The sequence below is a fragment of the Taurulus bubalis genome (assembly GCF_910589615.1).
Source record: "Taurulus bubalis genome assembly, chromosome: 3".
In the NCBI taxonomy this organism is placed as follows: domain Eukaryota; kingdom Metazoa; phylum Chordata; class Actinopteri; order Perciformes; family Cottidae; genus Taurulus; species Taurulus bubalis.
The window spans coordinates 31,949,781-31,977,125 of record NC_136591.1 but is presented as its reverse complement, the minus strand read 5'-3'; the positions used below and the strand labels follow the sequence as shown (position 1 = coordinate 31,977,125).

The window sequence follows — 27,345 nt, the reverse complement described above, 5'->3', positions numbered from 1 at the left end:
TTTGGAATACATTTCCAAAGATCCATGTGACGATGATCATCTGCTGCAGATTATTATCTCTCCCCACTCTTTTCTGTCATGTGCATCCTTGCTGGGAGTGATTAAGCCAAATAAAGACTCACTTTATTACCATAATACATTTGTTCCATGTGAGTGAGCGGACTCAAATTAAATAGGCTTAAAAGTAAACCTCCATTATATTGGACCAAGGCCAAATTTACCTTTTAAAAAGGCCAATGCCAGCCAAATACATGACATCAGCAAACAGTAAAGACATATATAGGTAACACAGGTCTCAGTGCTGTAAAGCAGACAAAATTAAATTTGCACTTGATAGTTTATTATAAATAGTAGTCATGCCTTGTCACACAATGTACAGAATGCATTCTACCTGTGATTGCTGATCTAAAAACGCTCTGCTTCGCTTAATGGTTATAACTTTCCGCATGTTGGTATCCAGGAGACAGCAGCTTTATCAAAGTGCACGTGTTTTCTTTTATACGGCTGTAAAACCCGAGTCACTATTCCTGGAGCTGAGCGAGAGCTAACTGGCTGCTGCATCGCCTGTTGGCAGGAAAGCCTAAAATATTACCCCAGCAACTGAGGCGGTGTAAAAAGTAAAAGTAAAGCAAGTAAAAATAGTAAGAGTGGGATAATGAAACAAAAGAGAAACAGTCACAGTGCTCCTCAAGCATGAACACGAGCTGAATCTTTAAGAACACTTTAATGGCTTCTGCCTCATCAGTCATGTAAATGTAAAGAGGTTGAAACCCTCAGCTTGCATTTACAATAAAACCAGTTGAACATTGTTTTACCATATGACCTCATAGGCCCCGCCCCCTACTAATGTATGCTGCCTTCAGGGGAACTTCTTGTTCGCAGACACAGCTCAAAATAGTACAAAAGAAATATTTTGCTTCCTCATCCTCAAACACATTGCTGTAAATGTGAAAGTGTTTCCTTTACATTACAATGAAAGGTCATTACTGTTTTCAGGATTGCACGGAAACCACCTTCTAATCATATTCAGCCCTTCAAAGCCAGCATGCAGTAACCACGGTAGATTTGGTTAAACGTGAATTAAGACAGACAATTATTATGGCTTAGAAATGTATAACTTCCTCAAAAACAGCATGTCAAATTATGACACATAAACGGGAAGGCTAATTTAGCTTAAGCAGGTGAGATATAGCTAGCTAGCCTAAGCTAAAGCTAACGTTAAAACTCAATTCATGTTGTTTAGCATCCTTATTCATGGAGCATCTTTTGTTCATGACAATGGATCGCATGAATAGCATGTTTGTGGAAGGATGGTAATTATGATTATGACAAACAGTGTAATCTTTGGCCCAGTCCAACTGCCGTCAGCCCTGCAGTATACTTACTGGGAGTTTGCCTGGGACACTTTGAGCACCTGGACGAAGCGGTCGTGCAGTGGCATGCAGATGGGCCCCAGCAGCATCTCAAAGCTGGGCTGCATCAGCTCCGTCAGGCCCTTCATCAGGCTGCCCTCACAGCAGTACACCTTGTTGTGGGGCGTCACCATGTACGGGATGAAGGTGTAGTTGGCTGAGCACGTCTGTTGATGCAAGAGACAAAGTTTCAGGAATTAGTTATTGGTATATCTAAACATTAGAGGCCTCTTTTTGTATAACGTTGTGGTTTTGGTGTGAACGAGGCATCAGCACAATTTTAGCCAAACGTGGGTGCTTTATTTGGAGAAACCAAAAGGACTTGATAATTAGATTTAATGCGACCCAAACAGTACACACAGTATCTTTTTTATAACATCTGTATTTGAATCTTCACGTTTTCAATAGACATAGTATGTTGACACTACGACATATTGTTGTCTAGACAGTCTAACCACAAGGTCCATTTAGCTCTTCTGCAATTTCTGATCGTATAACACCAACTTCCTTTGCAGCTGGATTTTCCCATTGCCATGGAACTTGTAATTTCATTTTTTTTCAAGCACTTATTGGACTTCTCGTCCATGTTGGCTTAAAATTCATTGTCCTTGTGTTCTTTACTTGAAATCAATCTGCTGAAGTAGATTTTGTGATACAATTAGCTATACAGCTAGTAAATGGACCTTGGGGAGAGATTGTTGTGTCAACTTCTATTTCCAATTTTACTCTCAACTTGTAAGCCAATATGGAAAAGAAAGTGACTAAAATTACAATTCAATGACAATCAGGCAACTCCATCTTCTGAGGAAGATTGTGCCGTACGATTGAAGGCTCCAGAGTAGTTAGTAAATGATTCTTGTGGTGAGCCTTTACGTTTACAAATTATAATGCAATAAAGATCGGTCTATTCATGCAGTTATTTTAAAGTAGCTCTATACATGTATCAAAAACCAAACTTAGAGTAGGATGTATCAGAAGCAGTTAAAAAACGTGTCCTTACAGTACAAAGTATGCATCTACAGTAAATACAAACCTTCAACAACATATTACCTCATCTATTCAAACTATTTAACAAAAGGCTCTTTACAACCGATTTTACTGTATAGAAAAAAATTACATTTTACAGGGAGGAAGCAGATGGCCTGGAGGAAGTCTGCAACGTTTCCCCTGTTTGAGACAGTTTCAGGTAACAACCGCTCTGATCCGTCCTCACAGACAATAGTGTTTGTGTTGCGTGGTCTTCACTGAACCCGCCTGTCTACAAGGCAGCAGACAGGAGGAGATCTGCATCGGTGCCGACGGTCCTGTTAGGAGCCGCTTTCTTGCAACCACAAACTTACAAATTGCACTTAGTGCTCGTGAAAATCAAGCAGAGACAGAAAGAAGTCTCTGCTGCTCACCGAGTACACATCTCTACCCTGTTATTCGCTGCAGCTGCGGCATGCAAGAGCAATTTTGTTTTATGTCTGTTTCATTTTTAGCTGCAGTTGTACAGTAGCACTAAACGTGTTCTTTATTTACTGAGCTCTAATTCTTGACATCTGTGTTTTGTCTGGGGGAAGATTTTCTGTATTTTCTGTGTCTGTATTTGTTTTAACCTGACATTATTCTCCAGACGCGGTCGTGATGCTTCTGTTGCGGTGGCCTTCCACAGCCGAATAAACAATGAGGAAACACGTGGATGTGGTGTTTGCAGCACAGAGAGAAAGAGGCAGGAAATCCACTTTTGACATCCTCGAGAAACAGCCGAGGCATTTTCAAGGAGTGCTATTCCCAGAATGTCAGATGTGTGGTGAAACGCAACATGAGAGCGTCTGAAGGCGGTTGGGCTGCTACCCAGCTGCATCCTGACGGCTTTAATATTCTGTCATGGATTTAGCTCTTCATGCAGCCTCTTTGAAAGAACACACTGCTGCTGCTCTCACTGCCAACAGAAGGAGAAGGAACTGAAAGGAAGGCGCGGCGGCGTTGAAGCAATAAAAGCCATCCGCAGATAACTACTTCCTCTTGTGCATCAGCGGTTTATGACATCAGCGGTGGCTGCAGTGGTGGTGCATGCCTTTCACAAATAAACCTGCGACCCCTGTTTCTGTTTGGTGTAACCAGACAGGTTGCAAAATCCTGAAAAGAGGAAAATCCGCTATAATTAGCTCCTCTGTGTGTGTGAGAGATCCGTGCGGTTATGGGGATCACACGAGGCGTGTTCTCGATGCTTATTTCAGAGCTGCTGCAGGTCATTTGAAGCCAACAGCCGCAAGACGCTTACAGGTAACAAGACACTTACAGGTAATACGTCTCTCAGCTGTGACACGTGTGACAGCGCTGGCTCACAGGGAATCTGGTGAATCTGACCGAGAGTGAGTCAGCTATCCGGCGAGTGAGTCATCTGGTGTGTGTTAGCCTTGCCGATGATCCATCTGTCCATTTGCAGTTACAGGAGGATTGGAGGTTTGCATGCTTACTCACTCACCTTCACAGAGACACACAGAGAGCCGACCACAACTTGTTGTGAGACGTTCATTAATACGACGGCTCCGAGAGTCATTAACCCATTGTGTCACACCGCGGTGAAGTTTGTCTTGGGTTTTTGTCTCGTAACTTCCTGTTTCATTTTGAAGCCTAACTCTTTCAGGTCACTTGCCCTTCCTCATGTGTCACCGGTCTGATTGTCTCCCCTGATCCCTGATTGGTTCCACCTGTTCCCCAATACCCTCATGCGCTTATAGTCTGCGTCTTCCCTCTGTCCTGTGCCAAAGTGTTTCGTCTCATGTCCGATCACCTAAGCCAGCGCCAAGGCCTTGTTCACAGCTACCGAGTTCTTTTCGTAAGTTTTATCCTACCTTCAAAGAGCGATTTTTGTTGTAACTTTCCTAGTCTAGCTTTTTGTTTTGTAGTACTTAGTTTAGTCACTTCTTGGACAGCCTGCCTTGGAGAGATTTTCAGTTATTTTTGTCATAGTGAGTTTAGAATTGTTTAGCCTCCACCTCCTTACGAGGGTTTTGTTTTCATTAATAAAGTCTGTTCACTGACACCTCAGCTCTTGAGTCCTGATTGGAGTCCCGGCCTGACACATTGAGGAAGCAACCACTCGTGGTCACCTCCAGCCAGGCCTAAAGCTCCCAGGGTGTGTATCTGTGAGCAGCTGCAGATTTGAAGTCTGTGGGTAGCGTCATTCTGTATATTTACACCAAGACTTACAAAGCAATGTGTTGGAATTGCAGTGATTGGACATGCACCAACGGAGGGGAATTACCTGGATTCCCACTACCACGGTAGTTAAATGCACATAGTATGCTCAATCGTTACGTCATCCTTCTTTCAACTGACTAGTCTTTATTTTACAGAGAGGAGTACCAGCCACAAAGAAGTCACCGAGAGGCTCCATGAGATGGATCCGTGATGGCCCCATCGTCTATGTGAAGTGGATGGACACGAAGCAAGTATTGGCCTGCTCCACATCCTCCTGCTCCATATCCCAATGGCATGGCATGGCATGAGGATATGCCATTGAAGCAAAGCAAGCCATACTTGTATATTGTAAATAGTCTGACTAGTTTTTGTTCTGTTTTATATTTCTCAATATATATTCTGTATTTTTTTTTTTTTTTTTTTATAATTTTATTTCCAAAAGAAAAAAAATGTTGTGAAGGTCATTTTCCATTTGCACACACTCCATGAAGCTTTAGCTGCAGTATGAAGTCATTTCTCAGTCCCATTTTTATCATTTTGGTGAAAGGTCTGAAAGACCATATTTCTACTCAAAACCATAATAAAAAATTTAGTTTTAGACATTTATTTACATATATCTACCATTTTATTCATATATTTCACTACTTTTGTGAATCTAAAACCTTTGGTAAACCAATTTCCATCACCTAAACAGTTACCACATGAGTAAAGTTAGGTTTTTTTTTTTTTTTTTTCAAGCGATCTGAATAATAAAAAAAAAAAATGAGATTCCATTTTTCAGCTTTAGTGTCATATTGTAACGTTTTTCTCTTTACACTTTTGCCTTATGATAATGGTGCCTCCTTATATAGATTGTTCTGCAATTTATGATGTAAAACATGGGTATGTATCTTATATGAAAGTGCCTAAAAGGTGAATGTAAGAAAATTATGTTAAATCGACTGAAAATGACCAAGTGTTCAGTGTGTTAAATACAATTAGCAACACGTGCTTTTGTTAAAGCAGCTGTAATGATACATTTATAACTATTAAATATATTTGTTTAAATGAAATTGCACCAGCACAGGGGGGCAACTGTGCAACTAACTGTTAGCAACACCCCTCCCACAAAAAGATATTGTCCAATCATAGTTTAGCAAGGCAGAAGACTACAGACATTATACATTACAGTATGCTACGATATCAATTGAGAGTAACGTTAGCGGCTTTGTGTCTTGCTCATCTGGTGTGGAGAACTTTAAACTGCAGCCAACACCTGCGCTGGAGGTCATTCAGCATTATATCCTTCATGTAGACAAATGAACGTTCAAGACCTTGCAACAGTAAAAGTGAAGCATGGGTTAGTTGGCATGACTGGCATTTTCATGGATAAAGGTTGCTCACAGAAAAGATGAAGGTTCTGATTTTAAGGGTTAAATGTAAAGTTTGAATAAAAAGTTTAATTACAGAGACTACAGCAGGCTGAAATGTCATGCTTGCAGGAGGCAGGTGCTGATGTTACCACAGAGGAGGTTTGCTATGGATATGATGTCCAAAATGTGTTTTAAACTGAAAAGGTTAGGGGCTTTCATGGGAATAAAAGTTAATTAAAACCGAGTTACAGCTATTGTTAATCATTGCAGAAAAAAAAACAGCTAAAATCCCCTCAAAGGGATAGAAAATGTAAAACAAAATTATATTAAAAAACTCTGCTGTTATTGCACTTGAAGTGCACTTTCAGCAGCACAGAGGGCAAGCTCAGAGCACATGCAGCCGAGTAAAGGGCAATGGAGTGCCCTAATAAGAGCAAGACCGAGAGAAAACAAAGACTGAGAGTGCACATCAGGGAGATCAGTGAGTTCACACTCTGTGAGTGATAATCAGCTCTCCTCACATGGTGCCAGTCAGTGTCAGGGATCAGTGTGTTTCATGCAGCGCAGTGCTACCTCCCTCCTCTCTAAAAAGCCACTTAGGAGAGCCTAAGCCTTTCATCTCAGGCCTGAACGTGGACTCCAGCTCCTGTCTCATAATTGGTTGATAATCAATTAATCGGATATGGTATCTGTCAAGCAGAGATGTAAATTATTTGTTACTTCCAACTTCTCAAATGAGAGGATTTGCTGTATTTCTGTTTTACATCACTGTAATTTAAATTCCTTTGAAATTTGGTCTGCAGTCTGACGAGATCCCCTTGGGTTTGGGGAAACCACTTCCATTTTATGATCTAGACCTGTCAAAAGAAATCATTATTAGATCAACCGTTTTTTCAACCAAAAAAATGAAATAAATGGGTCTCCAATTAAATAAACAAACCAACATGGCAAATTGCTGGATTGTGAATGAATGCAGCCGCTGTGTGTGGCTCACCCCTGCTCTCGGTCAAATGGCCACCGATAGCAGCAGTCAGCAGGGGAGCGAGAGAGGAGAGGGGAAACACTAAAGCAAATAAAAAACACAGCGCTGTAACACAACACAGGCGTTAAACGGTGCCTTGTGGTTCTGTGCACCTATCAGACGCCGAGGACCGTGACATAGTGGCAGCATTTGACGATTTGAACAGGATATACACCCTGCGCTCCGTTATTGGCTAGGGGTTACACCCCCATGTGGGGCCCAGATGCTCTTTGTTGACGCCCAGAGACGTCCCAAATACAGCAAAGTAAGAAGAAAAAAGGAAATACAGGCAGACTGTAGACACAGACACCACCACACACTTCTAGTGGGTCAAAAGTGATGGCTGAGAGGGATTCTTTTTGAATGAGTCTTTACCAGGTGGCAGCCTCCGGGTCGGAAAAGGGAAGTCACAGCACAAGTGCCTTAAACTTGCATTCTCTCTACTGGCCATCAGGGGGCGACTCCTCTGGTTTCAAAAAGTAGTTTGATTGTATAGAAGTCTATGAGAAAATGACCCTATGTCTTACTTGATTTAATACCTTAGTAAACATTGTAAACATGAGTTCATGGTATTATTATAGATGACCCGATACTGATAATAATATTGGATATCGGTCCGATACCGACTCAAATAGCTGGATTGGCAATCAAAGACAACAGGCTGATTTGGAAAACGATTATCATTATTTGAATAAACACCAATTCAGTAAATTTGTAACTATAAATATATTTGTAACAATTTGTTTTACAAAGTTAGGAAAGCAAGGGCTAAATCAAGCCTGATGTTTCCTTACACATAAAAGAATGATCCCTGTCATTTCACACAGGAAGGCATAGGACTTTTTTAAGTTTAATTAATCAAACACTGGTATCGGATCAATACTCATCGCCCGATGGCCAAAACCCAAAAAGTTGAATCAGTTCATCATTAGTCTCAGTCACTAGTTTTCTTCAAAAGAGGCTGACGTTCATTATTTAATTCATGGTCCCATTTAGAGTAAAATAGACGATAAAGCAGGGGATGCTTTAGGACGTGGCTACTTTGTGATTGACAGGTCGCTACCATGGCGTTGTCCGGTCTGGGAGTTGTCTGTGTTTTTAATTTTAAGACTGCAAACCTTTCACTGTGTGTTTTCAGTTCATGAAAGTTTATTGTTAATTTGTTTTATACATACATGCATTTTTTGAAAAGGCTGCACATTAACTTGTATTTTAGTATGTAGATCTAAATAACATTTAGATTTTATGAGGAGCGACATGACATTAGTGAGAAAAGAACTGAAGTTCCTCATTTGAATGCTGCAGTTTGTGCAAGTGAAATTTTCAAAAATGCTCGAGCCTTTTTATGAAGATCAAAGCCCATGCCGTCACTACAGCTCATACAGCAGCAGCCATAAGAGAAAACATTGCTATGGAAGTGATGTTGTCAGTTTACATTCTGCGAAACATTTATGCCAGTGTCTAAACAATAGTGGGTTGAATAAGAGAAAACCTTTCTCACAGCAAGGAGATACACACAAAGTGTTAGACACTGTGCTCCCTGCACGTTGTATGAAACATATTCTTTGCAGCACATACGGTGTGTGATGTGTGAGTAATGTGTGAAAGGCAAAGGCGAGGGGAAAAAAAGATTGCTTTGTGTACTTACAGTGTTCTTCTGGCAAATTATCTCCTGAAAGAAGAAGAGAAAAATACATTTAAAGTTTACACAGGAACATTTCTAGTTCTGCTAAAATTCAGAGATAATAGTGACGATAGCATTTATTAAACCTTTGGCCACTTGATGATATCTGATGAATGTTTCTGGTTAAAAGCTGTTTATGTGGCACATTATATGGCAACAGTTGATGCCATTAATGTGCAAAATGCAGACATGCACCAATAAAAATAAACCACAGGCTGTATGAAGCAATGTACGTTTTGCAAATGTTTTATGTGGAAGGAAATACATTCTATATGTGTGCGTTAGACCTGGAGACTTTGTTTACAATAAAACTGTCTGGCAGAAAGTCAAATATTCGACTACTGAAAGGGAGTTATCTTTGAACAAGCCTTGCAGGCTTCAACTTGTGTTTAAAACTAACTAACTATAGGATTATAGAGACTGCCAGTAAAGATCCACCGATCAATCGGCTACCAATGGAAATTGATGGGCAATTGACAAAACTTCAGCTGATCGGCAATGACAAACGAATGACCGGCCGATCAGTATCATATTTCCTATTTTTTGTCGGTCACATTTACACATATGCTACATAATAGTTTTGCTTTGGAACACAGCAGCACAGACATTAACGTAACAACCACCATTTGTCTGTGTGGAAGCTCTTCAGCATTACGGAAGAAGACTTAAAGCTTGTATTGTAATTCCTTTCCATGCATGCTGCTCAGAGTAATCGCAGAGAGCAACTTGTCTGACAGCACGGAGCAGTCGGTCTATAGACTCTTTACTTTTACACTGATCAGTAGGCTTGAGCTTCTATATTTGTCTTTGGAACCTGTTTCCGCTGTTGATTCATGTGGACATCCTGGATATAACCTTCAAATGCATATTGTAGACCCTTCTCTCTGAAATTGCTTTTCCGTTCTCCCAAAAAACTTGAAAACATTTACTCAGTTAGTGACAGGGTGGGCTCCATGTTCGGATCACGTGGGTGAATTATTTTGAAATCAAAACCTAAAAGCAAATTTTGCCCAAAAGGTGACAAAGTTTGTTTGCCTTAAATTCAATGAGAAAGAAGCACAAACCAGCACAGGGGCAGTGGGTACAAAAAGGCCTCTTTAGGTCTTGGAAAACCACCAGGAAACCACCAGAGAAAAGTGATCTTTTCAGGCAGGGTGGAGAGCAGCTAGCCGACTGAGGCGGGCGGGTACCACAGCAGACCACAGGAACTCCTATTAGGTACCAGTCTGCATTAGGGAACGCCATCTGAAGCAATTTGACCAACCAATAAAGTGCAGAAATAATAGAGCAGAGACCTTGCATTTGGTATATAATGTCATGTTTATCTTGACTTCTAAAGGCCGTATAGTACTATATGTTGGCTGCACAGTGAGGTTGCTGGCTGGGGATTGCGGTCGCCATAAGACTCCTCTCACTGCACTAAATATCTTCAATAAAGGCGTCAGTGTTCCTCTGCCACAAGTCTCCTACAGCAGGAGGTTTAAAATATGTTCAGCTTGGGCCTCAGACAGTGTGAACCACATCTCGTCTGCCACGCAGGAGCTACAAGACTCACACTGCTGCCATATGTTTTGACTCGGGCACAATTTGGCTGGGTGAGATTTTTGGGTAACAATCTGACATTTTAATATGACTAATGATGTTTTACTCTCCATTAGAGATTGCTATAACAGGTTGTGGTTGATTTCATAACAGTGTGTCCGTTAGCAGAGGTGGTCTTTGTTACAGCAGCCCTCCTCCACTAAAAGAACTTGATAACATGAGTAATGATCATTTCCACGGATGAGCACCTACACCAAGAGTGCACAATATTCTCTATGCTGCTCTAAATTGGTTATCTAAAAGAATGAACATGTTTAGAAATTAAATTTTCTATCTGCAAGAGCAGGACTAAAAGGTATTTCAATGATGAGCAATACTTCAAAACCTGGACCGATGCCTGGACCGTTTTTTTGGGCCATGACTTAACTTCCCACCAAAACCAAACCAAACCTCCTTGGTGGAGATTAAAAAGTAGCAGTTTATAAAAAAAAAGGAAACATTACATAAAAAAAGAAACAGTGCAGGTGATTTCTGAATTGCATTACAGAAACACCATTAAACAACAAAAGAAATATACAAACATTGCAGATAATTGCCATTTAAAAAAGGGGTTAATCACTAATTGAATAACAGAAAACAGACAGGCTTCTCCCAAAATTCAAATTTTACCCTCATTTGTTGCTCATCCTCGACTAAATGAGGCCATCGCTGGCTTCCAAATGGTTCATAAGTACATTTCCTTCCATCAAATTATTGACACATTTATGAGCTGCTGCCGCCACCAAATCACATTTCTGTCAATCCCCTGCCTCCTCCTAAATATAGCCTTTAATCACCACCTTTGTGAGCCACAGCGACTGTTTGGCTTATGTGTATCCGTGATGAGGGAAGGTTTGTCCTGTATTCGGTTGGGGGGGCAACAGCTCACTGTACCTGCAGGGACTGGAGGGAGTCGGAGTTGGTGTCGCAGTACAGGATGATGTTGTTGGCCATGCTGAAGCTCTCTCTCACTCCCAGGTGGTAGAAGAGCGAGGGCTGGCGGAAGGCGTCCGTCATCTCCACCACAGCAATGTCTGGTGGTAGGAAACAGGTACAGTCAGTGTTAATACTTGGATTTAAAGCGGTCATCAAATGGCAAAACTTCTGGTATACTGTATCTATATGTACACAGACGTATTTACACCCACTCCAAAACCAAATACACTAATCTGCTGCTCTAACTGCCCTCCACTCTTCTGGTTTTGACCACTGGTGCAAAAGGTGAAAAGGTCTGGCTCAAAGCCGGTGAAGCAAAATATTGTCTAACACATAATTGTATGCTGCAGCATTGAGATTTAACCCAAGAGCATATAGCCTTACATGCCTTAAAGTGTGTATTTGGGGCTGCTTTATTTAAATATGGCCATTTTTATGCCAATAATTGCTAAATATTATACTGATATAGCTCTCTGAAAGCTCTTACCCAACCCCAGTGGCACAACATCAAGCAATAACAGCAACCGATTTGTTAATGTGGACAAATTACAAAGTAAACAGTGTTGTTGCTTTAGTAAGTGTAAAACATCACATCAGAGTTAGATGTGACTAACACTCGATACCTGGCTTTCATTTAAGCCAACATCGACTGCTCTTTATTGTTCTGGGAGAGAGGGACCCGGCTCTGAGGTCAAAGGTTAATGAAAAGATATAAAGGCACATTGTGTGTGTGTGTCTCAGTGTTTCACACTACAGATTTTTACAGGTGAGGTCTGTTGTCGGCTATAGATCCTGCTTTCAGAGAAACATGTGGAGCTAATTCAGAGAAACAGGTTTGACGTTAGGTGGTCTGACTCGTCCTTTTCAACTCCACCTACGAATACAAATACACTCAATACTACACCAACTCCAGCTGGACTCAGGCATGTGATCTGGATCAATAAGTCAATAGGAGTAAATATTGCCATGTGTCACTCAAGCCAGTAGGGACTATAGCTTCTGGTGAGTGGGCGGAGAGTTCCCAGCCTTAAACCAAGTGCTTACACAAGCATAACAGAGAGCCGTGTTACAAAAGAGCTCATTCGTAGGTGTGCAGTCGAACTCAACCATAACGTACAAATGCCATGTGACCCTGCCGAAAGCGCAACATCCCTCAATTGGCATAAGCCTGACTGTTATGGAGGCCCACCCAAGAGGTGGGTGAGGTGGTACACGCTGTCCCAGAGGCCGCCCCGAGACACTGATAACAACAAAAACACATCGGCCCGGTGGCTGCGCTCCAGTAATGACAGAGGAGCTCACAGAGATAACGCCGCACCCTGGTTTTTCATCTGTTTCCACTTCTATCCACCTCTTTGTGTCAACAAACAAATGACACGGAGCTACAGAGCAGAGAATCTCTGAACCAGCCGACTACATCTTTTAGCCCTCATGTGGTTCATGCTAGACTGGAGCCGGCGGACTACGACTGGAGAGAAGCATTGAAATATTCAGTCAGTCATCTGGAGTCATGGGGGGGTGGGGGGGAGAAGCACAATGTGCAACAGTCTCAGATTCCCTTGGTTTAGTGGTCTCTGCTGGTTTTGAACAGGAGAATACAACAGGTGCTGGATGTTGCACTTAATGTTTGGACTCATGTCAGGTCAAGCAAATCTTATTGATGTTCCCCTAAAATCCCAAATTTACAATCTTAACAACACAAAACACACTCTATCCTTTGACCCTCTTAAAAAAGGTCACAGTTTAAGACTGATTTAAGTCACAAAAATGAGGGCTTAAGAATGACTTCTGCTTATAATCCTGACGTACGAAGACGGAGGCTTAACTCTACTTGACTTGAAACTAAAAACATTCAAGATTTCAGTTTTTGACCGGGGATAACTAAATATTTCAGAACAAAATAAAACAACAATTACCATCTTGCAGTTGTCTGCTTCCGCCCATTTGTGCCACATTGTCATATGAATACCTGAGTCACTAAATTAGGAACCAGTTCATCCTTGAGTCTGAGTGGATGTGCCAGATGTAATCAAGGCACTCCTGACATAGTGTTCACAACAAAGGACAAAGACACTGTACACCATCTCCCCAGTGCCGAGGAACAGACAAAGTTGGCAACTAGCTGGTGAACATAGTCTAAAAAGATAAATCCCTCAAGAGTTACCTTACCATGCCAGCAGGTGGAAAAAAACTAAATTTAAAGCAGCCTAAAAAAACAGCTGTGATAGCTGTGTGTTCATCACATCTATGTTAGATCATTAGAATAGCACGGTGAAAAAGACTTTCTTCTGAGAACAAAATCTGCGTGTTAAAAAGGGCAGATCTCAACATGCAGTCAAAGCGGCTGAAATACTACCAATAATTAAACCGCTACTCTAATTCAGCGGCTCCGTGTCTGCATGCCAACACAACACAGCAGAGAGAAGCCCATCAGCGATTATGTCAGCGATGAGGAGCCACGCAGCTCCACGCACTCATCATCATCACATGCAAATTCACCCGGGAAGCGTTCACTTGTTACTGGCCTCGAAGGTTCTCATTAACAACATCATCATCATCATCATCGTCGTCTGGCACAGGACAGGATATCAGGGATTTCAAGCTCTGCGGCTCTGTGCGGTGATGCAGAGTATCAAGAGGGTTCTCGCTCTCCGGATGAGCAGCCGGCATCTCCACATCAGGATGCCTGCCTGAGTGCGCGTTGGGTTTCACTTCCTGACGTCTAAGGCGGAGCGGGACAGTACACCTTAATCCTCACTCACTGACCCCTGCTTCACAACCACTTGTTACTTCCACATCTAAGATGCATTTAATTATTTAATATTAATGGCATCTCCACAACCACGCGCGACATTCATTGAATGTTGAGACATCTCCTGTGTCATTACTTGGATTATTTCAGTGGACTTTAAGTAGAGAAGTGCGCTGTACACCATAAATAAATCTGAGTGTACACGGCATAAAAAGGCTGTTTAGCTCCCTCAGTGCTCTTACTTTATGCACCCGTGCTGCTGAATGTCAACATTCAGACAGTGCTGGTTGGCTGATGAATAAAAGATAAGCTCGTCTCATTTCTCTGCTGGCGGGAGACCCCATCAATATTACATCTCGGCGATATTTTAAATGCAAACAGGCCATTTAAAAGCTGCAGTGTAACACAGAGATTACGGGGGAAAAAGGTTGCCGTGGCTTTTTTTGAGCAATGACTTGGTGGATTCATTTTGCAATGCTCTTCTTGGAACCCTCACCTGCTCCACAGGAATGCGTCTGAGCTAATGTTTGCTGTCATAGGGCAGGGCTAATATTAGTGATGAATAAGAAACACATCTCTGTGCACAACAGAAGTGAGTCTTGTTCTGCCGGGAGACTCGCAAGGAGTAATCACTTCTCATAAGTGCTTTGTTCTCACAACAAAGCCCCTGAGAGCTGAACACACTTGGCTACTGCCTTATGATAACGTCAGTGTGGAGTGTGCGTTTCAGATTAGATGCAAACGCACTGATGTATAATAGTATCAATCCGGAAAGTAACAAGAAGCTGAATACAGTGGTAGTCACACAGAACCACTTTCATCCTTCATTTCCCCCAACAGGATGCTTGGCTTTTACTACAAAGACAGATTTTTTACTTTAAATCCTGGTCGCAGTAGCAGTGTGAGCTGCTAGTTCTTATCTTATCTGAGCCCAAACATAGAGATTAGCTGTGAACTACAGCTAAAACGCCTTAATTAACCGGGGGCGTGGCGAATAACAACACCCAAATGTGCAATACTCACCTAGGAATATTTTGCGTCAAAACTGTTTTTACCGCCAGCGATTTGGGACACTTTGACAATAAAAGGTTTGAATAGATTTGTGCAGGCGGAAGACCAACTACGACAAACTATTGAACCAGAGCAGTTAACTGTTAACTGATTTAACAATCTATATGTCCTGGGAAAGAAAATGTGAAAAAACTGTGGCGAACCCTTGACCTAGAGCCATCAACAGGTCAAATTTGTTTAGTTTATGACAAAATACTTGGAATACTTAAAGAATTCCCATCAGCCTCAGCTGTACTTTGTGTTTGTGTGCTGTGCTTTGGACTGCTGGTCCAACAAAATAAGAACTTGAATACAATTGTTACCTTGGGTAACTGGGTATGGGAAACTGTGGGGGGCATTTTTAATTGGTATTTTCTGGTGTTTTAGAATGATTAATCTAGAAAAGAAAAAAAAGAAAAATTGATGGATAAATCAATAATGAAAATAATTGTTACTTGCAGCCCTAGTTAAATATTTATCTCCTCATAGAACAAACAGTCCTAATGAACTGCAATGCCTTCGTTAGCACTGAAAACATGATCCTAACAAATCCTTGACTATTTGACTAAACAAATCAAAGGAGGAAATGCGCACTAATTAAGGGACGGTCGACATGTTGGAACACACCCAAATGTCACACTTGTCGAACGCGATATAACCCAAATGGTTTTTAGTTCTGCCGACACTGCCGTCAATTTGAGGATCGGCGGTTCGATCCCCGGCTCTGCTAGCTCATGTCGATGTGTCATTGGGCAAAACACTTGACCCCAAAATTGCTCCTGTAACTGATGGGCAGGTGGCTCCTCCCATCAGCGTATGAACGGGTGTGAATGAGTGAATGATGTCGTGTAGTGTTAAAGGCCGGAAGACTAGAAAAGCGCTACAAGTAAAGGTCTACTGAAAACATGATCCTAACGCATCTTTGACTATTTGACTAAACAAATCAAAGGAGGAAATGCGCCACAATTCAAGGCACGGTCGACATGTTGGAACACACACAAATGTCACACTTGTCGAGCAATGACACGGTATAACACAAATGGGTTTTCTGTTCTGCCAGCAGTGTCACGATAGGCTTCCCTCCACATTAACAACGATAATCTTGAATTCAAAGAGAGTAAAAAAAAAATGCATAGAAATGGGAAAATGTCATACATATGATTTTGCCTTTTCCACAGCAGAGCATCTGAATGTTTGTCTGGCGAGCGTTCAGATGCCGTGATTGCTCACCGACTCAACAGCAGAGACGAGGGCATGCCAATGTAACAGCAGACCTGCCAACGTAGTGTTGACAGAAGGCTGCGTCAAGCCGGTAACTTGAGTCCCCAGATACCCTTTTAATAGGCCTTGTCACCTGATCACCATGTACTCACTTCAGCTGCTGCATTGCATTCATCACAATCACCTGATATGAGTAGAACTAATAAAACTATCTATACCAGGGAGGGATATTACAAATTGGGACAAAACCAAAAAACAAGCGGAAACATGCGTAGTGATGTCCTACTAATCCTGCTACACCTCCTACGGCTCGACCTGCTGCTGTTGACCAAAACTAAATGGGTTCCATCGCCTACTGCTCAAAGCAGAGGAGGAGAATAATTCAATCCTCCTGCACAGAGTTTAGCTTCCAGCAGCTCTCGGCCTGCTGCTGCAGGTTCCTCAGGCCCAGCGGTGCCTCTGAAGTGGAGGAGGGAGGGATGCCACGGGCGATTGGAGAGCTGCTTGAATTGTTCTGGTGTCTACGGGCTCCTCTTTATAGATCATTCTCAGCCGTCCCCTGAGAGCATCCACACATGGGGGGGATGTGCTCAATATTGGAAGCGCAGCAGGATCTAAATGCCACTGCAGACTGTTCGAGTGGATATGGATTATCTCAGCACCTTATAAGAGTCTTTGGAGCCAAATGGAGAGCATGCATCAGGACACATGGAAATCTATGGTAATGAGTGTGGGCTGTTTGAGAAATGTAAACAGTCGCTCCCCAGCAGCTTTCTGCTTTAAACATCACTGAGTTCATCATGCACACTTCATCCCTAAAGAAAGATAAAGTGTATGCAAATTAATAATGCAAACCAACTTCATTGTCCGCCTGTCAATGTTGTTTATGGGGAGACCTATGACTATTACTTTCATTATTGATTAGTCTGTAGATTTTAGAATGGAGGTTGTTTCCTGAAGTTGGTAAAATATGTCTTTGAATATATATTCTAACCTCTAAAGCTTTAGTTTAGAATATTTGATCACAGGTGTACCCAGGACTCCCTAGTTTGGATTATCCTTGCCTTATTAAAACCTTTTAGTCGAAGAAAAACAATGGTATCGTCTGCAAAACATACTGAATACACTAAGTACTAGAACTAAGTACCTATTTGATACTAACTATAACACCAACAAGTTGCAAATGTACCGTAACAGCAGGCAAATCTTGACTGGCATTGCTTATAATATTTTTTTCTTTCAGTGTACCAACAGTCCACCCTTCACACAGGACCACAGCATGTTCCATTCAATCTGTTTCCATAGCAGGGTAATGTTTGCATGTGGAGCTATGTGGCCGCTCTTTGGCCTGATAACAATTAATCCTTATTAAAACATCTTACAAATTAAACAATACAAGAGCACTGTGTCCATCGGTCCTGCAGTAATTGTGTACAGTTCAGTGAGTACGTTAAGCACGTTGCGATCACATACTGTAACAACTACACAAAAGATGTTGTAACCATGGAGACTCAGTGAGGAAACAACTGGAACAGATGTGTGTGAACCCCTCAGTGTTTCCCCCCCTTATCGTGAAAAGGGAAAGGAGGGAATGAGGCTCGTGTTAGTGGAGCCGAGTACGGCGGGTGGATTTCCCTGCAGCTTGGCCCACACGGAGGGCAGAAACAGACAGTGGAATTACTGTCTCCAAGCTCCACTGGAAATCATTTCCCACACTAGAGAAGTCTTTTTCCTCCCCTTAAAAAAAAAAGAGGAACCTTCTGGAGTATAACGTCCAAATTCTCTGCCAACTTTCCAGAAATGCCAGAAGATGGTCGCTGTGTTCCTGTGCGTCGCGGCAGCTGCACCATATTACCGCTCGTACTCACTGTGCCACAGATGATGTCTCACTGCTGTCAGGTTGCAGCGACATGCAGGATAACAGACAATTGGACTCAAGACAGACTAAAAAGGTACCCTGTGGAGTTTTCTTGTCAAAAAAAATAAACACAGCTATGCTTACATTCAGCGCTTGCCATCAAAATCCATTGAGGCTTTACGAACATGTTGGGAAAAAACATTTGAAAAGCAATTTTTTTCAAATTTTTATTTCTGCTTTTTGCTGGCATACTGCTATGTTCCTTGGTCCATTACTGCCACTGAAAATCAGTACATACCCCCTCCCCTTGTCATGTCATCTGCATCCCCATGTGCTGGTAGAGCACGAGCTATAAACTCAACAGGGCCCCGATAATCAAAATATAGCTCCATAGTACCAGAGTACTTTTGAGTTTAAAAGACTTGGATTTATGTCATGAATAGAAGAATTTGAGAATTGAGAACATTCAAATACCGAGCGATGACCTGCGAAAAAACGTCAACAGAGAGCGTTGCGCTGTGACTTCAGTTTGCTTTTGAAAACTTGAAGACTTGAACTTGCTCTAAAAGACATCAGAAACAGCTCTGCAGGGTAAAGTCTTGATTTTTGAGTTTGTGGGAAAGCAGGTTTTATTCAAGGCTTGTCCGACACACATTATTAGATTTCTGTTAACCTTTTCAGGATGACGCATCTCGTCAACTTGCTCTGGAACTAGTGGCGCAACAATATCAGGTAAAAACAAGGTGCCGCATTACAGCTAACCAAAAGAAACTCAGACTGAAAATGCATTCAGGTAGGCCTGGAACAAATCCAATATCTTGTGACACTTTCTCTGGAAGTGGTTAAACATCTATAATGAATTAAAAATCAGGTTGAGCTACATGGGAAGCCAAAACGGCACACACGGTGTTAACAGCCTGTGCAGGTGTTCTCCCAAAAACACAACCCTGGGAATGGAAGAAAAAGGACCATACAAGTCTTTTCACTGAGCCCTTCTGTTTACAAATACATCTCTACTCCCAGAGGATGACATGGGAAATACTAGACAATGGTTATTCTGTAGTTTAGATGCCCTGCAGGGAGATTAATGCTCCCTTTATTTCTAGACACAAGTGTGCTTGAAAGAAAAGACCCAGAAAAGACAGCAAATGAGACCTTCCAGTTGCAACGCTCTCCTAGCACTTTTTTTTCACCTCTGCTGCACTTTGTTGCCTTTTCTCTCTCACTCACACACACACACACACACACACACACACACACACACACACACACACACACACACACACACACACACACACACACACACACACACACACACACACACACACACACACACACACAGATATTGCAAACTGCAGTGCCATGGCCCCAAGGGGGAAAATAGCTGAGAACAGAATGTGAATTCATCCGCGGCTGACAAACCCGTGCCGATGTTGCCCCGACTTGCCGCCTTCATTTACAGAATTCGCCGAAACAAGAGGGATTTGTATTTATGCCAAGTAAACAATGTTTCCTTATCTCAATTACCTCACGTGACAGGAATGAGGTACTGCTGTGCTTGTTTGCCAAAATGCTGCATTGAAATAAAGCAGCGCTGAGCAGGAGACGGGAAAACCTGCACAAACATCACACACCAGCATGGTTGATAGAAATCTCCTTTCAGGATTTCTTAGTATTTCAGATTCCTAGAACTGTTGCAAAAGTTGCCTGCTGAGGTTTTGGAGCATTACCTGACCTTTTGATACTGTGGGGTTAACAATGTTGGTCGGTCCTCAACACACTGGAATACCTCAGCAACTACTAGAGGACAGTTTGATTATACATTCATGGTCCCAGAGGATGCATCCACTGACTCTTTGTCTAGCATTACTATCAGGTTTTCAAGTGATTAACTACTTATCTCAAGATCTACCAGATGAATTGGGGCCAAATGTTGTGCAGATTTTCATGTTGCCAGACGATGGGATGGGACTTTTGTGATCCCTCAACTTTTGCTTGTTGGCAGCCTACAGCAGAGTAACTAAACAGGGAAAGTCTGCTGCTTAACTTGTAGCTTGTATAGTCAAATTTGGAACACTTTTTTCTGTATCCGCCTGAAAGAAAGTTCTCCTTCCCCACAAACGCCCATGTTTTACTTTCATCAAACACACCGTTTTGCATCAGCTTCACTCTGTGACCTTTGCCGGTGCATGTGCAGAACCCAAACCGTGAAACAAACCAGCCTGAAGCTGCGGACGTGAGAAGAGAGAACTGATGAGTAACACCACCTCTGTCAACTGGAGCCTGCTTACAACCGTATTACTAGATGCTGTAGAGTCTAGATGACTGAGAACAGTGGATTATTTGCATGTAGGAGGAGGAGGAGAAAACAATCTAACAGTTGTTAGATTGTTTGCACATTACCATAATTAACGCCCCAATAATAATAATAATAATAATAATAATAATAGAGAAAATTGGTGAGTGTGGCAAGTTCTTCTAAATCACTCGTACAAGCTACTTAAGAACGACTCGTTCATACAAGTGCATGAGGCACGCCGATTGTTTTTCAGCTCTATTATCCAACTTCAAATCAAAGCGATTGCACTTCAATGTTCCTCATCTTGTGCATAACCGCTCCTGATATGCTTCCAATGCAACAGACTAGACCCACTGATCTCTCGAACAGGTCGAGGCACTGACTGCTTCCTGGCTCCTTATCATGGTACTGATATACGAGCCACTCTCTCACCCTCCACTGCTTTCTAAAGACGCTGGGTACACGCTCCTGCAGGCTCTCACCTGAAATGAACCTCTGATAAGACTTGAAAGGCAGCTTTAATACACCGCCTCTCCACCTCCTGTTATTATTTTCTGAAGAGTACTGAAGAGACTAACTCTGGGGTTTACACTGCACTTATAACATGAAGTACACCATCTTATGTTGAAATACTGCATCTTGAGATGTTGGAGATTATTGCTATTAGTCTGCAGAGCATGCCAAGACGTCAAACCAAAAGAACCCTGGTGTGACATGACAGTGTAGTGCTTCATCGCCGTCGGGCTTCCATTGTAACGGGGGTTTCACAACAGTAATGAATGAAGAACAGAGCGACGTCACTTCCTGTTGAGAAATATACGCATGAAAACAACTTGTGCCTACAGTCTACCTCTCCCACCGAGGTGACGTCGCTTTCCTCCCTCCCAGACGCCAGTGAGTGGCCCCGTGGGCTGGATCCCTCTGACCTTGTGCTCTCTAACCTCTGACGAGCAGCCAAGCATACAGAGTAAACAGAAGGGAGGATAAACAACTTAGTAGAGGGCCAGCTGATGGGATTTCAGAGCGAAGCCGCCTCCTATTCGGAAAGCTGAGTGTACAATCTTGTGCCGGTGAATCCCCAGATGCTCTTAACAAGAAGCTGTCAGCTGACTCCCCGCGCTGTTGACACTGAACATTGCAGGATCTGACCAGCTGTGCAAGGGTTACAACCATGCCCTGTTTGGGTCCATCGCAGGCCTTCATTGGGGAAGTAAAGGAGCTCCATGCTTTTATCACAATGAGAACAGCACACCAGCATTTGCATTTTCTAGACAATAACTTCCCCTCCAAGCTCAAGATTGTGCTTCTCTCAGCCTTCTCAATGCAACGTGAAAGTGGACCGCCTGAAAAAAACATTTGTGAGTTGCTGGCAAAGTGGTGAGCGGCGGGGTCGAGTACAAAAACAAGAGGTAAGCAAACACTCTGGAAGCAGCGTTGCCTCAGTCTGAGTGCTCAGGAAGAGGTTAAAAAAGACATCGGGCTCTCTGTTCAAATCACACGGCAATGCAGCGTAATGACAAACAAGAGAGCTGAAGCTCTGCATACCACGGCTGTGACCGAACACCCAGCCCACTAATAAAGATGGAACTGATGATGAATATCAGCGGCTGCATCTTTGACATTGTCACTGGGCATCCAGGCACTGTAGAGCTTCCCTACCACATAAATAACATGCGTTGGTTTGAAATCATTCAAATAAAGTTGCATGAAGAAATTCACAGCAATAGCAAACGTTTCAGCAGGGATTTTTGTATTCCTTCATATTACAGGGGAAAGACATGTGCTTTTTGGCTGGTTCTTCTATTTCAGCATGACAACGTGCATCAGCATGAACTGTCATTTTGTCATCATGTCAATCAAAGTAATGTGAACATATTGAGCAAGCCCCCGAAACTGTTTAGTACACAGTCAATCAAATAAAATCCTCTGCGCTTATCTTACTTCTTCCTCTATCCTGTGATCAAAAGAGGAGGATCTCTATGCGCTCTGATTGCTACTGAAGGGCCGATTCATTTAACTAATCTGAGGAAAACAGCAAAAAAAAACGTTTATCTTTTATCTTCAATATACAGATAGTAGTTCTGATTTCAGAACTGCAACATCTACAGCTACATTTGTTGCCCTATTTGTTTGGACGCAGCATTTTGGGGATTCTGGGACTGGTGCCACTAGAATACATCACCACCATTATTCTGTTGCCCCCTAAAAAGGCCGACGATTGGCTCGGTTGTACTGTAACCAAAACAGACCTTTGAACTGCTCGGAAAAAAATTAAGAGGTGGACGATGATTCAGCGCCTCCCTCTGCAGTTCACGATGACATCAAGCCAGTTCAACAGAAGCAGTCTGATGCATTGAAACAAATAAAATAATAAATCACACTAAAGCATCACACACTCTGTGAACGTGTCCTCAAAAGAAGGTGAGCTCTGGGGCTCTGCAGACGCAGGCTGACTCACAGGGAGTCGGACCAGAGGGAGGAGTCAACCAGCAGCTATGACAGATGCTCGCAACTGAATCGATCTCAGTGGCTGCATTTCTTTTTTTTTTTGGGACCCAGAAAAAAATAACTTCTCTTTGAGAGCATTGGAAACAACAAGTCACTGCTAACATGCTGCATTTCCTTAATGTGTTTGTGCTGAAACAATTAGTCAATGTGCAGACAGGTAGTTGCCCATCAAGTCCTTTAGAAAGCATCAACGCCAAAGATTCAATAATTCCAGTGTCTTAAATATGAAAATTTGGTGCTTTTCTTTGGTTTATATCATTTTAAATTGATTATGTTTGTGGTTTGGACAAAACAAAGACATTAGAAGATGTCATGCTGGGCTTGTCAGTTTCTTGTGACAATAAATAGAACAAACAATAAAAAACTAATAAATAGGAGATTCATTGATAATAAATCCAAAATAATCTTAAATTTTAGCCCTGCTGTTCACCAAATGTACACTTTTTTGCTGATGATTCTCTTCTTTTTATGATTACCAGAGCACGAATTGTCATCCACTTTATGTGTTCCTTAAAACCACATCACTGGTCTCAGTCAATAACGTGATTACGCTGTGAGTATAACACAAGTTCACACTACACCTGATCAATGGCCCCCGGAGGCAGAATCTGTGATCAATAACTGGGCTTTCAGGAACAAAACTCTAAAGGATAAGATATGGTTAGTCATTGTTGATGGCAAAAGTTTTGCATCTACATTCTTTCCTACCATTTCTTGACAATCTGCCTCTGCCAACTCTCAGCCGAATGTCCTCTTTGTCCACGGAGAACATTTAAGGGCGGTTAGGAGCAGCTTGTACTTGAATCTGGCAAATCATCTTTCCAAATGGACATACTTCCAGTCTGGCTCTGAGCTCATTGTTTAAAGGTTTTTGTTGTCTGGCCTTCATCTCTGGTACACACTCGTGCAGGAAGAGGATGAAGCAGCGTGTGTTGGAAAAGATACAGAGGAGCGTTTCTGGGAAAATGCCTCTGCTCTCCCATGTGAATTTATGGGAAAATTCCACAGTAGTTCAGAGGGAGACGACCAAATAAAAAACAAAACGAGGGGAGAGCTGGTGTGTTTGCACAACTAATAACGTGATGTTATGACAAGCAACAAGCCTGTCTTGTGTTGAACGGAAACCATAGAACTGCCTGGTATCAGGAAATTCTGAAGGGCTCTGATGGTCCGATGTGGGTAAAATAAGAACTTTGTGTTGATTTGATGTTGCGAGGGGTCTTGTAATCGGGGCGAAAGCAAAAGATGGAGTTTGGTGTAATGCGGGATCATTGTACTTGTCGCCACCTTTGCTGTCAGCTTCTCCTGCTTATCGTGTTTCAATATCAGTTTTCTGAGCCCAACATGACATCTTCATGTCGCTTGTTCTGTGCAGCAAACAGTTCTAAACAGACATATTCAATGACAGAGAAAACTGAAAATCTTTACATTTGAGAAGCTGAAACTAGAACATGTTTGACATTGTTTGCTTGAAAAGGGCATTATGAATTAATTATCAAATAAATTACTTACGATCAACTACTGGATTAATTGACTAATTACTAATTACTAACTTAATTGTTTAAGCTGCATTTGGTTGCTATGTTATTTAGACAGCTAGGTTGCACTTATGGTTCTACTTTATAGACCAGCTATAAGCCACTTATAAGAACACACTTTGGGTTTCCAGGTTGTGGAAGCTGTGTGTGATCATCCAGCATCATCTTATAAACCTTTTGCAAAGTCTGACATGCATAACCTTTGTAACAAAGGTCTGAAACAGTCATTAAAATGCTGCTGAAACAAACTTTTTACATCGACTTTGACTCTCAAATTTGGCCCGTGCGAAAATCTGGATGTCACTTGTTCTCCAAATTGCATAATGAGAACATGCTTCCTGGTAAATTCTAAATTGTTTCCACATCTATGTTCCGTATTTTGTACCTGCTGCACTTTTACAAGCACATTGTCTTATATATAGCTGTCCTTACTGTTGAAAACACTTTCTAATGGCTTTAGAAATTAGACCAAATTATGTGTCTGTCTTTGGATAAAAGTGAATTTTTGTCAAGTTTAGTAACATTTTGAGTTGTATTAAGGCTCCTTAAGTTGCTCCATAGAGTTTGATACAACGACCCTATAAGTTTGATGAATCCCAGTTGCATCATTGCATTCCTTCTTATTTAAAAAGGCTGTGTGGTTCCTGGTTCAGGCATGTGGACTGGTCACGTTTATTCCTGCACAATCTACTGAACAAACCATGAGCCCAAATACAGCATGTGAGTGAAATGCAAACTCTGGCTGCAGCTCCTGGCTCCTGAACACACCGGCCAGCCCTGTACATCCTGTACATCCCAGCTGCGTCTCATTGGAACCACAAACCGTGGAAGGTCTGCTTTCCAAAGAGCTTTTGTTCAGAGCTTTTACACAACTGAACGTTTCCAGTAGTCAACGACTACACATACAATATGAATAAGAGAAGGGGAAAGTGCTTTGAGTCAGAGGCTTCAAGTTTGTTTATCTGCTCATAGACTCCAGTGGAAAGTCCGGCCTCATGGCTCAACCCATGACACTCCGGCACAATACTGGAGGCATACAATGGAAGGAGGAAACTACGCGTGGATGGGAAATATAACAAATCACCCCCACATTGGTGGAGAAAAATCAAACAACCCCAATAATTCCCTTTTGCTCAACGAGTTCCAGCTTTGTGGAGCACAGTGTGGAAATAGCTGGTACATGAAGGCTGCAGCCTCAAGCCCTGACATGCAGAGAGAGCTGTGTGTTGTGTTTAAGGAGCTCAGAGCAACCGGCCCTATAGGCAACCAGTTCCCTAGAAAGGGGTGACCTTTGACCCTTGGAACTAGTTTAAAAGAGAGAAGAGCCTCCTTGTGAAGCAGTGACACTTCAGGGGTGACTGACTCTCACTCAGGACTATTGACCTCATGGCCTGATGCTTGAAGTGGAGAGCACATGTCCAGTAGAGTCCGATGCAATGCATTTAGACGATAGATCAAAATCCCATATACTGCACTTACCATGCATTAGCAGTTTTGCAAAATGTTTACTTTGAGCTGCTTGCAAATTGCCTTCTTCACTCACCTGCATTGTAGAAGCTGTCCAGCACCGTGGTCTCCCCAAAGTCCAGTCTGCCAAAGTTCACCGTCTCCAGCTTGCTGCCCGCAGTGTCGCAGGCGTCCTTCAGGCACTGCAGGGCCATGCTCTCGGCGTTGTTCTGCTGGCTCGCCTCTCCGTTCACCACATAGGCCACCGTCACCGGCCTGCTTTTGCACGACTTCCCGGTGGAGAGCAAGCCCCCGCCGTCCATCGGGTCTCCTCCCAGGGTCGGGCTGAGCCCCCCGCTGCAGACCACCGAGTCCTGCCAGAAAGCCCCGGCTGCGGGGACACAAACTCCACCACCTCCACTGCTCCTGTTTTCGCCGCCGAGGCTCTCCCTGCTGGGGCCAACTCCGAAGCAGGGCACCGGTAAGGATATCCCGTCCAGGTCTTGACGCATCATGGTTCACGGGTCACGGTCTCGCTGTCTCGAAAGAGTGTGTTGTGATGAGCAGGCTTCTCCAGCAGTTCCTCCATGGAGAGCCCAGCGTTACGCACGGCGGTGACCCGTGGAGCCTCTGCGCCGGCGAGACGTGCAACCTTCCTCCGCTTCAACGCAGGCGAACAGTCCGTCAGAGGCAGCGGCGCGACTACACATCATGCTGCATGTTCATACGTCGAGTGCAACACACGTTAACGCGGTTGTACGCCGCCGGTTTGGCCGAAGTCACGACACCTATCTGAGGAAGAGAGGGAGAAGAAGAAGAAAAACAGCAAGCTCCGCGCATTCCTTCCCGGGCTCTCACAACAAAACCCACATACTTCCCAAAAGTTGAGCAACAGCGCCCGGTATCTGCGTAGCGACGCCCACAGAACGGAGAAGAAGAAAATGTCACACCGAGTCGAAGTTAAGCGCAGTTAAAAGGCTCGCGCCGGCGTGTCATGCACTCTCGTAAGAGAAAGTGCCCTGCGCGCGCACAGAGGCTGCTTTCATGTGCAAAGGCAGACCCTGCCCAGTTTCCACTGTTATCTTCCAGACTCACGCGCGCACTGGGCGGAGAGACAGCGCCGGGAGCCCGGCGGAGCTGCGCGGGCACGCGGACACCATATGTGGAGTGGAGCGCGTTCAGGAAGAGGAGCAGTTCAAACTGTAAAAGCGACACTATCAGCTGCTATTCCGTCCAATTTAGAAATAGTTGAATCACTCATTTATCAACCGATGTGACAAACACCTTGACAGAAAATTATGAAAGAGTTGAGAGGGAAACAAACCTCGTCTCTTTATTGAATATTAATCTTTGTAATCGGTTCAGTGGGTTGTTTTTCAGGGCTGTGAGTTGGCAGCATGTTATTCTTTTGCAATCTAATTGCATTGTTTCGTCCATTAATCTTGTGATCCGACCAGATTACCAGGTGCATTTGGGCAGTGATCACCATTCAGCTGCC

General features: G+C 42.9%; 1 protein-coding gene across 1 annotated transcript in view; it reads right to left on the bottom strand.

Annotated features, from left to right (window-relative positions):
* Positions 1–26,604, bottom strand: part of map3k5 (mitogen-activated protein kinase kinase kinase 5) — a 61,567-nt gene extending 34,963 nt beyond the window's left edge. The window contains exons 1-4 of the mRNA XM_079216274.1: positions 25,945–26,604; positions 11,134–11,273; positions 8,623–8,646; positions 1,386–1,579 (exon numbers count right to left, since the gene is read on the bottom strand). Of these exons, the coding sequence (XP_079072400.1) occupies positions 1,386–1,579; positions 8,623–8,646; positions 11,134–11,273; positions 25,945–26,362 (776 nt within the window). The 5' untranslated portion in view covers positions 26,363–26,604. The remainder of the gene's footprint in view (positions 1–1,385; positions 1,580–8,622; positions 8,647–11,133; positions 11,274–25,944) is intronic.
* Positions 26,605–27,345: the final 741 nt, after the last annotated feature.